The sequence below is a fragment of the Zonotrichia albicollis genome, chromosome 1, assembly GCF_047830755.1.
Source record: "Zonotrichia albicollis isolate bZonAlb1 chromosome 1, bZonAlb1.hap1, whole genome shotgun sequence".
Taxonomy (NCBI): Eukaryota; Metazoa; Chordata; class Aves; order Passeriformes; family Passerellidae; genus Zonotrichia; species Zonotrichia albicollis.
This window is the reverse complement of record NC_133819.1, coordinates 36,266,603-36,282,410: the sequence shown is the minus strand read 5'-3', so window position 1 is coordinate 36,282,410 and position 15,808 is coordinate 36,266,603. Positions and strand designations below refer to the sequence as shown.

General features: G+C 35.9%; 1 protein-coding gene across 9 annotated transcripts in view; it reads left to right on the top strand.

Annotated features, from left to right (window-relative positions):
* Positions 1 to 15,808, top strand: part of TBC1D5 (TBC1 domain family member 5) — a 315,747-nt gene that overhangs the window by 122,786 nt on the left and 177,153 nt on the right. For all 9 annotated transcript variants that reach the window (XM_026798892.2, XM_074538136.1, XM_074538133.1 and 6 more), the window contains one exon: positions 7,019 to 7,154. In XM_026798892.2, the coding sequence (XP_026654693.2) occupies positions 7,055 to 7,154 (100 nt within the window). In that variant the 5' untranslated portion in view covers positions 7,019 to 7,054. The remainder of the gene's footprint in view (positions 1 to 7,018; positions 7,155 to 15,808) is intronic.

Genomic DNA, 15,808 nt, shown 5'->3' with positions numbered 1-15,808 from the left:
AGACAACTATTTAATAGACAACATTTGAATAATACAAATGTGCGGTTGGTAAAAATGGATTAGGGTTTCAGGGTGGTACCAATGGGTGATATTTAATATTGAATGACATGTATTAAGACAAATGCTTTTATATATAATTTATTTGGCATTGTAAATGCATTTATCTTGTGAGATACAGACTCCCTGTTGCCACATGAAGTATTCTGGAAAGGTTTGGAGTAAATAAATAATAAAACCACTTTGATATACAATCTAACAATATTAAATATTAAGACTTTCACATGATTGATTTTAATACTTAATTAACTTATTTAAAGTCCAATGTAACTCTGTTTTTGTATTAGAGATCAGACAGGCAGAAGTTAAAATGCAGGAAATGTTATTAAATGGGACAAAATTAATTGCATTCAGGACCATCAGACTCACTGGCTGTTAACCTGTCCATCAGAGGCATGATCTTGTTTGTTTTGTTCTGGATCCCAGCTGATGTTAATGTTCATCTGCTCCACCATGCCAGACTATTTTTTATGTTTGCATCCTTCTATTTTAATGATACATAATCTGATACATTTTATAAAAGAAAACAGACTTGCTTTATCCTATCCAAAGTTAGTCAAATTGTGCACTTTTCTTCAGACTTAGTAAGTCTTCTTCCCTAGGCATGTATTTTCAGTGGGTGGTGGCAACCTGTGGAAGTGGCTGAGTAGGAATCTTAGCTGGTTCTGAGCTGCTCTGTGTGCGTGGGAGGGTTGTTTGGGTTGGTGGAGGTTTTTGGCGTTTTTTCTCTTGGAGGACTGGGACTAGTGTCTTCTGTATTTAAATAGAGATGGTGGTAGTAAAGAGCTCTAGTGATGGAGAGCAGAAGATCACTGTCCTGTGAGATAGATGGTCTCTAAGTAAAAATCACTCCTAGAGCAAAGAAGAAAGCAGTGAATATTATAGGTAAGAACAGATTTTAAAAAAATACCTATTAATGAGTGTCCTGGCAAAATATCCAGCTTGAAACAGATCAAATGGTCCTCATGTCTTCATTTTCCAAAGTTCATATTCAGGACTGTCTTCTACTCAGCCCTCTAGTTAGCATGCTTTTTCTTATTTTTTTTTAATTCTTGGTTCAGGATGAATAATTTAATTTGGCCAGTGCAAGAAAACCCGTGATATGGGACTGCTTCTAGATGATTTGGAAGACATCTGTGCTTCTTTGCTTTAAATAAACACAATGCATATTTATTCTCCTAATATTTAATTTCTTACCTACTTTAAAATGTTTTCACATTCTGGAAAATCCTCACTTCAGTGTTCTACCATGCTTGATTACTTCATAAGCCACAAATGAGGGGCAGAGTTGTGAACTCTCATAACATGATGCTGTCAAACTTAACAAAACATGCATAAGACCATTACCACATCAGACGCTTGTTTTAAGTGAGGTCGTTTTAATCAATTTGACTTCACAGGGCAGCTAATTTATCACTTAGCTAAACAAGTATTTCCTCTACTTGTCATCAATTTAAGTAATTAAAATGGTAAACTTTGGATATGGCATGAAATAAAGGCCCAAAGATAATGTGGAGAAGGTGGTTGATGCAATCTAATAGAATGAATGCAAAGTATTATTTAAATACCTTGGTATGCTTCAGTAGTTTTCAGAAATGTGATATTCAGGTAGCTTTGCTGGTACTGATGGAAACTGATTTTTATTTTTAGCATATCCAAGATTCAGCAACGTTGTTCAGCTTTGTCCTCAGAGTTTAGTGGGCTCTCATTTGCCTTTCTTCAAGCATAAAATGTCTTCCTCTGTTCCTTGATTGTTTATAAGTAAGAGGATGTCAGAGAGCAAGAGTGGAGCAAATGCTGCAAATTGGGCAGTTCTTCAGCCCTCATCCTGAGTACCTCCCCAAGCCTGCAGTTCCTCTCCTTACATTTTACCATGGGGGGAAAGGAAGTGAGGAAAAAATGGGTTGTGTACGAGCTTTGCCTAATTCTGTCTCACCTACTCAGTTACACCTTCAAAATACCCTTGCTGAAACTGATTGTATTTTCTAATTTTGCCCAAACAGTATGAATACTCATCACTTCTTAAATGTTAATTATGATATGTTTTGGTGCGTTTTGTTCTTTGAGTAAATAATTTTTCAAGGTCCGTATAAACAGTGATGATTAAGGGAAACATTTTTTGTGTGTTTATTTTTTTTAGATTGAACTAATTTAGTCACCATTTCTGAAACAATGCTTTTAATCCATAAACTGCTTATTTGAATATTGAAAACTTTTATTCAATATCTGTGGCAAGTGAAGACATTAGTGAATGTCTTATGACATGAAATAAGGTACAGTATTCATGTTGAACTGTGCTATGTTTTGTTTATGAAATACTGATTTATCAACATTTTTGAGGGTAATCTTACTGCTTGCAGTAGTGAATAGTCTCACTGCTAAAAGAGTGCAACAAATTTTATTTTTATTTTGAACTTTCCATCTTCTTTATGAACGTCAATTATAATAATTTTATTATATGAACATTTATTATAATCTTATTGCAGCTGAGTCTTCTGCCTTGTACAGTTCTGTGTGCATGTTTTTGCAACATTTCACCCAGCTCCAGTCCAAAAGTGATGGGTGCTTCACTGGCAGTACAGCTAATGATAGAAACTTTTATCTTTGCCTTGTTATCTCTGTCTAGCTAGGTATGACTTATACATATTAGTGGAAGATGAAGTGGGGCTGAATTGAGCCTGATGCCACTGACAGTCTAGAGAAGAAGTGGTTTTTGGTTTTGAATGTTTTAAATGTAATTTTTTTTAAGCATTCCAAACTCACAAGTTTGTATACAGGCAGAATGGCAATGCTAGTGAAGGCACGATTATATAAGACTGCTTTATGGCTAAAGAAGGTAGAAATCACATAATGTGTTAGAGTAGCTAGTAGGGAAGGCAAAATATTTGTAAAGTCTTGGGTGAATAACCTTCTCACATCTAAAAAACAAGCCAGCGACTTTCAAGTAAGTACTAAGTACTCACTAAGAGTAAATACCCTGTGAGAAAAAGGAGTTAGAACAGGTATGTTAAATCAGACTATCTAATGCAGCAAGTGGTTTATCTCTGCTGTATAGAAAGAGTTTGTTAGTTAGGTAAATGTCAGTAAACATCAGTTAAGTTTTTCCTAATGAAAACAAGTTGGTATTTCATCACATATGGAATACGGAGGAAGTGGTGGGAGAGGAGATGATAAGCTGTAAGCAGGTACCTCCACAGAACCCTTTTAATATCTGGTGGAGCCTCTGTGTTGGAATCTGTAAGCCTGTCTCTGGAGGGATTTTTGGTCTCTGTTGAGAACAGATGTGCTGGCAAGTGCCTTCACTGAAAGGCAGACTGGATTCAGCCCGCGTGTGGTGGCCAATGAGGAGCAAACCTGTGGCACTGTCCTTGGTGGCACATGAGGGCTCCACCTGTTACTTAAGGCCGATAGCCAAAGAGTCTATGCCTGCCTTTTCCTTGGGCTCATGAGTGGATTCATGTTTCTGCTAATTACCTTGACTAGATAAATGTTTCATACATGGTCTTAATTATTTTCTCATGTATATTACAGAATAGTTGAACTCCCAGTAGTGGGAAGCATGCCTGGTGTTTTGAGTTCCTTAGCCCTTCAACTTTGGAGGTTAAAATAAAAGTAGAAATAGGTGCTTTCACTGTGATGTTAGGGCCAGCTAGAATCAAGTCTTGTAATCCAGTAATTGAATTTCAGGGGTTTATAACATTTTTATTGTTTCACACTGAGAATGGTTTTAAATTGTATCTTATTTAATATGAACAATATGTTATAGGCCATTACAAATCAACCACAAACCTGTGAAGAATTAATCTGTCTCAGAGAAAGATCCCAAGTGTAATTGTAATTGTTTAATAGTTCCCTTTGCTCTTTGTTAGAAGAGTAGAAAAGAACTTCAGTATAAAACTGTGAAGAAAATTGCTCGGACTAAGGAGTGAAGACTAATAGGTAGTGATACTTTTTTTAACTCTAACCATATGTATCCATAAACAAACACAAATAACCGATTAAATTACTGTGCAGATATCAAAAGTAAATCTATTCAGCTGTTTAAGGCTGCTCTAACAGTCTGTAAAGTAAATTATGGTGCATATAGATTGTAAAGGTATGGCATTTGGGGAGTATTAAAAAAAAAAACGGTGGATACAGAAGAGGACATAGAAGAGCAAACTTACTAGGGCTAAATTGATACCACGTTATGGATGTAAGACAGTGTAAGTCTGAAACGTACTGTGTCTTAATTAAGTGGTAGCTGCTAGAACTATAATGGCTGGTAATGTCATTTTGTGCCTGGTTCTCAGTTTGAAAGACACTCAGGGTTCTGCTTTGGTCAGATTGTGTAACAATCTCTGAAGGAACATAAAAATAAACAGTTAAACTTAAGCAGCACAGTCTGAAAAAGCTTGTCATTTTAGTGAAGACAAAATCAACTGATCAGGAAAAAGATATTTACAGCTGTATAGAAAAAGAAACAAGAGCAGCAGCTAAAATTCCAGCAGGAAAAAAAAATTACTTCTGTGAAGTTGGTGGGGGTTTTGTTTTCTTTCTTTAAATAAATTATTTTTTCTTTTACTTATTTAAAATATCAGGTATTTATAAACATCTCTTTATATTTTTTTCAGCCATAAGACTACAGGTAAATGTTATTTAATGGGCTAACAAGTTTGTAAATATTTTTCTTCAGGATACCATTCATGCAGTTTTCATTGTTACAGTTTTAAAATTGCAGAGGAAACACGTGATGTATGCATACAGTCGCAGCACATTTTGCTGAGCCTCATATAGAATTGTTCAAGGCAATTCTGTGGGTTTGTGGTGTGTTTTGTCACATGACTTGATGATTGCAATAAGTTGACATAAAGGTGTACCACTGCTCAAATGTAAGTCCTACCTTCCCTTGGTTACTGCCTCCTTGTTCCCAAGACCTTCAGATGTTCCCTACTAGCTGAAGAGAAGTGAGAGATGGTGGGATCATTTCATCACCACAGTAACACAAGTGCCCGGGCACATAGAGGATAAACCCCTCAGGGAATACAGCTGAGAGAGCATGCTTTTGAAAACAGCCTGGGTGCACTGGTTTCAAGTAATTGCCTAATAGTGGCCCAACTAGTTAATTATCCTGGGATTTTTTGGGTTTGGGTTTTTTTTCCTCATAACTTAATAGCAAAATTAAGAAGGTATGGACCATAAAAAGTCTTAAGGATCCCAGTTCCCCTTCATTTATTGACAGTAAACTGAAGGTGTAAAGCCTACCTGGTCAGTGCCATACCTTCTAGGAACGAACAAAAAAGCATAATTGAAGTGATTTCAAATTTGCTAATATGCCAGTCCGGAAAGTGTAGATGCATACCTCTTCTAGTATCTCTTTTTATATTTTTTTCTAAGAATAATTTTGTTGCTGTTAGAAAGTTATGGCACTTGTAAACAAAGCAGTTAAATTAAGAGATATTTAAAACTCATCTGGCAGTCGTAGGTAGCTACTTAGTGTGCTTGGCCAAATCAGACCTATTTAGCTGGCTTAGGTTTTTTTGTGTTGTAAGTTAATAAATTGCTGTACAATGACTAAAATGCAGTCCTGACAAATGTACTCTTGCACTGTTAATGCACTGGAAAGATCGTTTCTCTTTCTTATGCACTGATCATAACATTGTCTGCTTTTCACCCTCTTATTGGCATCCTCTAATTTGTTGCAGCCAGTATTAGTTTCCAGCACTCCTCAAATGAACTTCTAACATAGTTCTCGTTCAGTTGCTTGATAGTGATGTGAGTGCCATTCAAAAGCCTGTGATGATGAATCTGCATCACCTACTTCCTAAAGTTTTAGTTCTGCCATTACTTTCCTTTTGGCCTTCATTTTTGTAAGATGTCTTTGTCAATTACGTTTCTTAAAATGCTTCCTTAACATCATCTTTCTAGAAGTCCATCCTGGTTTAGGAATGGTGTTCTCCAGTTAAGTTTTCCCACTGAAACCATTGCATGGCACACACAGCTCACTTCCTTCCTTCTCTCCCTCCTCCCTGCACTGGGATGGAGAGGAGAACTGGAGGCACAAAAGGTACAGATCACAGGTTGAGATGAGAACAATTTACTGGAAACAGCAATGAGATAAGAAAAATGAACAGTAACAGCAATAATGCTTAACAACAGGAAAAGAAAGAAACTGATGACAAGACAAGAAAAGAAACATTCTTGCTCACTGTGGAAACCCTAACAACACTCCCTCCAGATGAGAGCCACATTACCCAACCTCTGCCGTTCCTACTTGACCAGAAAAAAAACCTTCTTCCCAGAAAAGACTCCCTTCTCCCTGCCCTGGTAGTGACATGACATGGTATAGAAAAACCTCTCTGCCCTGGTCATGCCACCTCCTGGCGACTGCAAAACCTGTTCTTGCCAGAACCAAGACACAGGTTAATATAAATCTTGATAAAACCAAATTCATCTATCATGCTAGTAAGTATTAATCCATTCTCTTTTTGTGTGTCTGTTGCTGTTATACTTGACCTATGATTTCTGAAAAAGAAGTGGTTAAAAGGAAGATTTCTGGGATGAACAGTCTTGGGTCCAGAAGAGTGATGATGATGGTCTTTCCTCAGTTTTGCTCCATAATCTTCATCATGCCCAAGAACTAGCATTGGTTCTCCTTGGAAACAGACTAAAAGATGAGTAGGGAAAACTAGAAGAAGGATGGAAAGAAACTCTTGCCCTGTTTTACAGTCTTCAAAACCACACTTGGACTTTTATTTGTAGTGTGATATTTGTAGGAGCTATAACAATTCTTTTGGACTCCAAATAATACATTTACAACGTTCAAATGGATACACGATTGTTCTGCTAATTAGACAACTAATGGTGATCATGTGCCTGGAAAATAAGGGGAGGTTTTAAGTACTTTTGTTGTTGACTCGTGTGATTGAAAAATAGTTAAAGGAATACTAAGTGTTTGTTTCTCTGTTTTTTTTTCATCCAGATAAATACTCATCAGTTGGGATTTACTACTGCCAGTATGTATCATTCTGTGTCTGAAACCAGCCACCCTTTGCAAACAGAGGAACAAGAGATAGGCATTGATCCCTTGCAGAGTTTTTTGAACAAGCCAGGGGAAGGTGAGTTTGTATTTCTGTACTTTTTTTTGAGTTTATACCTTATATAAGTGTGTCATAATAACTGTACCTGTCATAATTTGTTTAATTCACTCAATGAAGTTGAACAGGGCAACTTAAAGAACATTTCACAGAGTATGTGAGGAACGCTCTGACACTAATGAAAACCACGAAAAGTCAACTTTCAATTACAGACAGAAGCATTAGCCAAATGTTTAATGTGCTGTCATCCTTTTTTAATCATAAACCAAACACTGACTTCAGCATAAGAATATTGAAATGGAGCATGACTTTATGTTACTTTCTCAAGCATGGACTCTTACACTGCTTTGGTTTAAGGATCTTTTTTGTTTGGTTTTTTTTTCCCTTTTTTTTCCTTTTTTTAACTTATTTCGTTCTGCAGTTAAGTTCAGTATATTATTTTGGACAAAATTATGCAAATACAAAGTCTGATTTTTGTTTGACTCAGCCCCTATGTTCTTATTTGAAAAAATATCTCAAAGCTGAGATAGAATGAATAGGCTCTAAAGATAGAAATTACTACATAACCTGAAGCAAATTAGTTAAATGCAGTATTTGGAAGACCCTAATGAACAATGAGAACAAACTGCTTGGATAATGCAATGCCTGTCTGTTTTGCTCATCTTTTCTACTTATTTGCTAGTAGTGACAGGGTAGTTGGTTAGAAGAAAGTGATAAGCTTAATGAGAAAGCTCGTCCTTGTCATGAAAACATTCCTCAAGTACTCAGTTATACACAGTGGCACCTTAACTACCTGTAATTTTCCAGTCATTGAACACATGTACCAGGAGGGCAAAATAAAAAATTTATTTTAAATTACAGAGTTGAAACAACTTTGTCACATTTTCTAAGTCCCTCACCCAGATCAACTAGTTTATGTGGGTGTATCTGTTTATAAATCGTCTGTTTACTAGTGCTTATTAAAAAGCTCTGTCAAGTTGTGCTCAGTCAGGTTTATTACTTCTGTTAAGAAGAAGCGGATGTTTTGCTTCCAAATATATTGGAAAAACTTCATTGTCCCTTTGAGTTAATTTTTTCACTCTTTCTTTATTGGTTTACAAAGCTTCTTCAATATTTAAAAATGACAATGTACGTCATGGAGAAAATATTTTAAAACCTGACGAATAAATGGAATTGCTTTCCTAGGCAGTGTTTCTTTTCTATCATATTTGACATCTTAACGATACGAAGCCATTTTAGCCTGATAAAGCAAATGCATTTTTGAACATATTTTAGAAACTTGAAAATAATCTTTTTTTCAATAACCTAAAATAATAACCATTTTCAAGAGGACAAACAGCTTGCTTCTAGTCTACCCCAGTCAAGAAAAATATAAACATTTTCTTCCAATTGCTATTTGCTTTAAAAAAAATTGATAATTCCTTCAACTCTGTTTCAAGAAAAAGCAAAATTTTCACCCTGTTAAAAAAACACCGTAAGTTAATTTTACCCTTTATTGTGCCCAGAGGCGATTAGTTACCTTGACTGAAAAGGTTTCTCATTTTTATCCCAACCTTAACATTTCTATGACATACAAAGTTATTAGGATTGAATTGATGTTTAAAAGTGCCATTAATTCATTTACCCCAAATGTTCATTAACAATGTAAATGTATGCTGATGTTCTATGAGACAAGGAAGTGACTAATGACTCTTCGCACTAACAACACTTAAAATGAATAGAAACTTTAGATAGCTAATCTTGAAGTAATCAAGACCCTCATTCAGCTTGGCATCTCTGTATGCTCTAAAACAGCTGTCAACTGTTAAAAATATATACACAACACACACATACGCACATGCGAGGATAAAGATATGTAAATACATGGTTCCCCAAGTCATAAAGGTTACCAACTATGGTACATTTTTTATGTTCTATCTATGTAAATATTTTATATAAAGCATCCATTTCATCTTCATAGCCTTTTTTGCTGTGAAACACATAGTGCATTTTAATTTGAAACTTTATATATCCAGAATAGGTCTTCAAAGTTTTAATGTTTCATTTTAAATAAAGCGTGTGTGTGGTTGGTGTTAGCTCTTTACACATCAAAGTATACAGTTGTTCCTGTCCATGCAGTCTGTCTGTTTTTGTCTTCACAAAAGTATTTCAAGACAAGGTTTTTCAGTGCAGCCTCAAGTTTCAGGGGTGATACAGAATCAACTTGGTGAAAATCTCTATCTTAATTTTTTTGTATCATGAATCACAGAAATACGGTGGAGTGGTGGTCCACTGGAGACATTCTGTGCAATACTGTAGAATATCAGTATATCTAAATTGTGTTTTTTAAACATGGCTGAATGCCTGCCTTAGAGGCAAAGTGATAAAAGCTTTCACTGAGATGGGGTGATTGGAAAAAAGCACAGCCCCAATAATCGTGCTGAAAAGAAATATTTAGTTACTGATCTAGTCAGATTTGTAAATCTGCATGAAGTGTTGTATTTTTAGCATGTGCAGTTGATACCAAAACTTGATGGAGAACCAGAAGATGTCATGTCCAGCTGGAGTTACGAAATTCTCTCACAGTTTTCATAAAATTAAAGAAATCTCAAAAATACACGGATTGCTCTTAAGTATAGCTGCTTGGAAAACTGCATGCGTCAACTACTTTTTGTTCATTTGCTGTCAGCTTGAAAGGGTACATTGGATAGGATTCCAGAAATATGTTGAGTCTAGTAGTACTCAGTGCTTTTATTAAAAATTCAGTGAAGGAATAGAGAGAAAACATGGTTTATTTGGGACAGGACTGTGGACCCAATGGAGAGTAGATGTAAAATTCAAAGTATTCTTGAGATTTTGGAGAAGTGGCCTGAGAAGATTAAGTCATGGTTCACTAGGAACAGCTGCAAGGATTAATGTTGCAGATGCTAGGCATGAGACAGTTACCTAGCTGAACAAATGAAAGTAGATCATTACAGATGAGGTAAGTGTCATTTGGAGAAAGGTCTGGGTGTTGGTAGCTCTCCAGATTTTATATAGCTGATAAACTTTGAATCTTAAGTTATGATGAGCAATGAGAATGTGCTTGTTTGCAAGTTTAAAAACTTCAGAATCAGCCTTTAACTGTAACAATCTTTTTTCTGTCTCTTTAAAACATTTTCTAAAATCCATTAAAACAGTATTTTTGTCCTTTTCTGTTGATTAATTTGGCCTGTGTTGTTTTCCTTATGTCTGATTTTTCTTTCAAGATACAAAAAGGTATATGCCAGAAAATGCACTCATGCTTTTTAAAATAGCATTTTTAAATAGTTGATTAGAAATTTATGGCAGGGATTCTCAATTTTGCAATCTAATACTTCAAATGGAGGATTCTAGTTGTTTTAAGAAATTTTAATTTTTGGTTGTTTCTTGTGGATCTGGTTGTATTTTAATTTACACGCATCTAGATATGTGTACATTATTATGTTTTGTTTTGACTCTGGTAGTCTTTTGACTTGATGACATCTTTCTTCATTCTCTCTTCTAAGAATGATCATGCTTTTATTCACTTTATTCTAACAAGGTTTTTGTGTGATCTCCTCTGAAACAGGGATCTTTCAAAGAGAAATTGGTGAATCATAGCTCTGTCTCCAGCAGAGACTTTGTGAGACCTGAATGAAATTTCAGAAACATTAGTGTTGTACCTTCTCCCTGCATATTGCATCTGACAAACTGTTTTTCTGACTTCCAAATGTGGAAGGTTTCTGTTACATTTAAGTGGAATAACTAGGTTAACTTTCTGCCATGAATTTTCACCCCAAGTTACAGCGTCCACCACATTCCGACACAAGTTTTGAAGAGCGTGGTAGGTAGTATTTCTATTTCATTGATATAATGAGAAAGTTGATCCTCTAAGGACAGACTGGAACAGTGCATTTAATACTCTTCAATTTAATTTGCTCAATATCACAATTAATACAATTAAGGTCACTTGAAATGAAACTATTAACAAATTGGGTAATTTACTTTAACAATGTCAGTGTGTTCTCACAATTACATTTGCTTTAATTAGTGTACAAGCTATTATTTAATAGCATACTTCACATAGAAAAATGTAATGTGTTTTTTGTTCTCAATAGAAGAAAAGGGGAAACCTTTAATGGGTCAGAGTGTTTTGGAGTTTGGCAGGATATACTTCATGTGTAAGGGCTACAGTTGGTGGTGAGGGCAGAGAAGGCTGATGTTGCTGAAAGGACAAAGATAACTACTGGAGTGTGTGACTGAAATTAATCCAGTTGAGCCAGATAAGTTCCCAACCTCATACTCACTATTGCATCCCTTCTGCTTCTCAAACCTGCTGTGAAAAAATATGAGAAATGATAACAGAGCATTCATATTTCCATTTTGGCCATATACTGTGTGGGTGTTTCCATTGCTTTTCTGTGGAGAATTTTGCTATTCTGGTGTTAACCTCATAGCCCTGATCACTAGAAAGTATTTCCATTGAGAACTATACCTTATGTGAAATTTGAAAATCCTGGTTTATATTAGTGTCATACAGAAAACAAGTAGAAAACAGAGGGGAATGAAGTAATAAAGTGAATGCCATCTTTTCTGGACAAAGCATGTGTTGTCAAGTAATTTCCCCAAATTTTTAGTGTAATTGACATGGGCTATTTTGGCCCTAGACATTCCTTACAGGGTTAAGTGAATTTTTGCTGTCAGAAAATTACATTATCTTCTAACTGGTCCTTAGCTACTCAGTGTTATAAGTTAAGGGGTTTTTCCCCTTACAGTTCCCTTCACCCAGATATACAGTGCTAATGTGAATTGCCCTGTACAGCATTTATTTACCTCCATTTTTAGAGATCGGTTCATTTAAAGGAAACAAACACAGAGGTCTGCACCTCTCTGTGTGAGAAGTGCATTCCTAGGTAAAAGCAATTCTGAATGCAAATAGAGTGAGTTGTTGAAGACTTACTGTTTTCTTATCAAATATTTTTGATAGCATATTTTATGACGTCATGTGTGCCATATAATGTGTGTTATTCCATCTTCTCTCCAGGGAGTGACAACATGTACATGAAATATAGCATTGTGTTTTTAAGAGTCCTTTTAAATATGCATGCTGCTGTGTGTTTTCATTAAAAAGACAAGATTGGAACAGAGAACCTCTTTGCAGTATAGTGGAACAGAAGAGCTGAGGGTTGTGATTGTTTCTTAATGTCTTTGGGGTTCCATCTGAGGTGTACACCAGGCCCTGAAAAAGCCCTGTGTCCTTCACTGGGGAGTTTTACCCTTCAGCCAGAAATCTTCAGTGTGCCCCACCAGCACAGTTCTTGCTAGTGGTCCTGTTCAAAACCTTCGTGCTTCTGCAGGGCTTGACTTCCTCATTAAAGGCACAGGTATGATGGAGAAGAAGGGGCCATCTTTGGTCTGTTTCACTTCATATTGGATGAATAAAAACAAGAATGGTTTTTACATCTTCAAACGCCATATGCTAACATAACAAGCATTTTAATATTCATTTATTAATAATAACTGCTGTTTAGCTTCCTTTAATTGAGCTGCAACAGGATTGTAGTGACAAAGGCTTTTGGAGCAACACAGTGTATCTTGAGCTAACTCCGGCTGTCACTAGCTGCTTCCCTAGAACTCTTCATTTTCCTCTTTTCTGTATTAGACATTTTTATTAAAAGATCAGTTAACAGAGAAGCTATGCATGTTTAAAAATGCATATATTTAATATAGTTAGTTGAAAATCTAGCTATCTTAGCTATCACACAGTACAATTTTTACTTGAAATAATGTATTTGTACAAGTGTTGATATGCTCTTAGAAATTTGCTTCTTGTGAGCTCTTTGGTTTCATTGCCTTACTGCAAATTTGTATTTAGGAATTGCAGGAGTTTTTTTTTTTTTAATTACTTCAGTTGTGGGAGCAAATGTGAGTAGGGCTGCCATGGACTTGTGAAATATCAGCTTTAAGAGATGGATTCCCCTCTCTAGAATTGGTAGATATGGGGGGTTTTTGTGGCTTCACATGAGTTGCACGTTGCATTAACTCCAGTTTGGAGGTTATTCTCTGACATGGGAAACTGGCACAAACATCATGTAGGGAAATGGCCTTCAGTGGTAGATATGGCAGATACTAGGGATGACCTTTTGGGCAGTGATGTCTGTTCATGGAATGGTTTGGGTTGGAAGACAAATTAAAGACCATCCAGTTCCAGCCCTCCCACCATGGGCAGGAAGCCTCCCACTAAATCATGTTGCTCAGGATCTCCTCCAGCCTGACCTTGAACACTTCCAGGGATGGTCATTCACAGCTTCTCTGGGCACCCACGACTTCTCTTGATCCAAGTGAAATTTTTTAAATGTCATTTTGGAAGTTCCACTCTAAATCATTGTATGAAAACAAGACCATTCTCACTAACGACACTGGCACACTACCTCAGTTCAGTCATCTGAGCTGAGAGTTTCCAGGTCTTTCCAGATACAACTCTACCTGAATACTGGCATAAGTCACTTGTCAGCCTCATGTCATTCTTCTAACAACTCCTTGTGACCCTATTTTGGGAGAGGCTGTTTTGAGCATTTCTGTTTCTTTTCCCTGCTCTCCCTAAATCCAAGTTAAAGATAACTAGTTGGCTCTCATCTCGCTTCCTAGTATATGTGTAGTGTAATAATACTTGTAGTATAAAAGGGAAAAAAGCAAGTTAAATGAAAAAGAAATTTAAATTTTTTTAATAAATATTACATGCTTAGAGAACCTTAAAATACCAAGAAGAAATTTCCATTTAAACTATAGTAACCTACTGAACAGCAAAATAAAACAGAATAATCTTTTTTAATACAACCTCTGTAAATGTAATTAAAAGTGGTTTAAAATTAGTACATTATAAAAAGTTATACATAAGCTAAGAATGAGAATACAATCATTCTTTTGAATATTTTACTCAGACTACACAGAAATATAATACGAAGGTTACTGGCCATAAATACCTTACATATTATGTGTTTCCAGGAAATGTTCAAATTATGTTAAATGGCTATATCTCTTACATATGGAAAAGGCAGGTTCTCTTAATTTAAAAAAATTGAACTGTACACATTTGATTGTACTTGTGTATGTATAATGAAAGACTAGTAAATCAGAATTCTAGCTGAGGCCAGCATGATTGGTACAGGATAATAATTAAATGTCTGGGTTTACTTCTGTCCTGACGTACTAAAGATTGTAATTTACAAAGCAGTGTATGAATTGTGAGCAGCTAGCTGATGTTACAGACCTCTGTATCTGAGATTAAATGTATGTTAAAACATTTTTAAAGAGCTTAACTGTCACAAATTTGATTGAATTAGAAATTGATTGTTCTATATAACAGAAATATGTCACTACAGATGGGATGTTTCCTCTCTTTCATGTATGTGGACATTTATAACGACCTGGAATTCCCTATTTTAAAAAGAGAAGGTTTCAACCTACTTTCACTCAATTGAAACTGCAAAGCTTCAGTTTTTAGCTTTTGATTGGCTAATGAGCCTTATTCTTTAGCCTCCATGGTACCAGGGTACTCCCTGCCCTCGTCCTCCTTGGACAAGCAAAACTAAGACACACGAAAGGGGAGAGACATAAAATACTGTCATATTTAAGTGGTAATAAATTATCTGGTAAGATGTGTATTATTTATTGACAATCTGGCCTTTTAACAAAGAAAAATAGGCCTATGCTTAGGTTGCCACTGCAACAGCCGAAACAGCTGATACTTTAATGAACAACATACTGAGGGCCATCCAGGACATAAGGCAAATTAAGCAGGTTACAAACTGCATATCTTCTGTTTAGGTATAGGAGATCTCCCCAGCTCTGACAATTAGCTCCGCTGATCAGGCAAGCAGACAGACAGAAACAGAAGGAGGCCATTTGTATCAATTTGAGGAACAGAACTAGTAATGAAGTAAAATATCTGTACCAGGTAGTTTCACCTCTGCTTTGGAACAGATATTTCTAACTGCTGGTTTCAGCTTCGCGGTAGCAAATAAATAAATAAATAAATGTGTGCTGCTTAACAAAAGCTTATTTTCTGTTGTTTACAAATTGAAAGCAAAGGAATAATAATACTTCTAACCTAACGGGTTTTTAAAAAGGATAAAACATTTTCTGGACATACAAGCAAATACGAATCTTGGTAACCTGACAGCTTTGTTTAAACGTTGAATTTGAGTTTCCTTTCATGAAAATCTTTTCAAAGTACAGCAATTCAGCTGTGAAAACCTGAATACATTAATGATGACAAAGAACCTCTGGAGTGAGCCAACATTTGTTTTTGTTCTTTTACAACGTTTCCTGATGAATTGCACATACAAAAGTGTTGGAGGTTATTTTAATTTTCTTTTCTTAGTTTGATAATAAATGTCTCCACTGTTTACCTTTTTGGTTAAGGTACCTTATTATTACTAATCAGCTTTAATTATTTACAACAACATGACTGTGAAAGATGTTTCTTTGATGTCAAAAAAGTCAGGGGCCCGATCCCGACCCTATTAAAATTAATGGCTAGGTTCCAATTGGCTGCAAAGGTAACGAGCCTGAGTGCCCTTTAAGGGAAGCAGTCGTTTAGCCCAGGGTACTGCACTGTGGTTAGTTGGGATTCCTGTTTTGGGAGTGTTCAGATTTTAAACATTTGGTGTCGAGGTTTGGCCGTGCAAACGCAG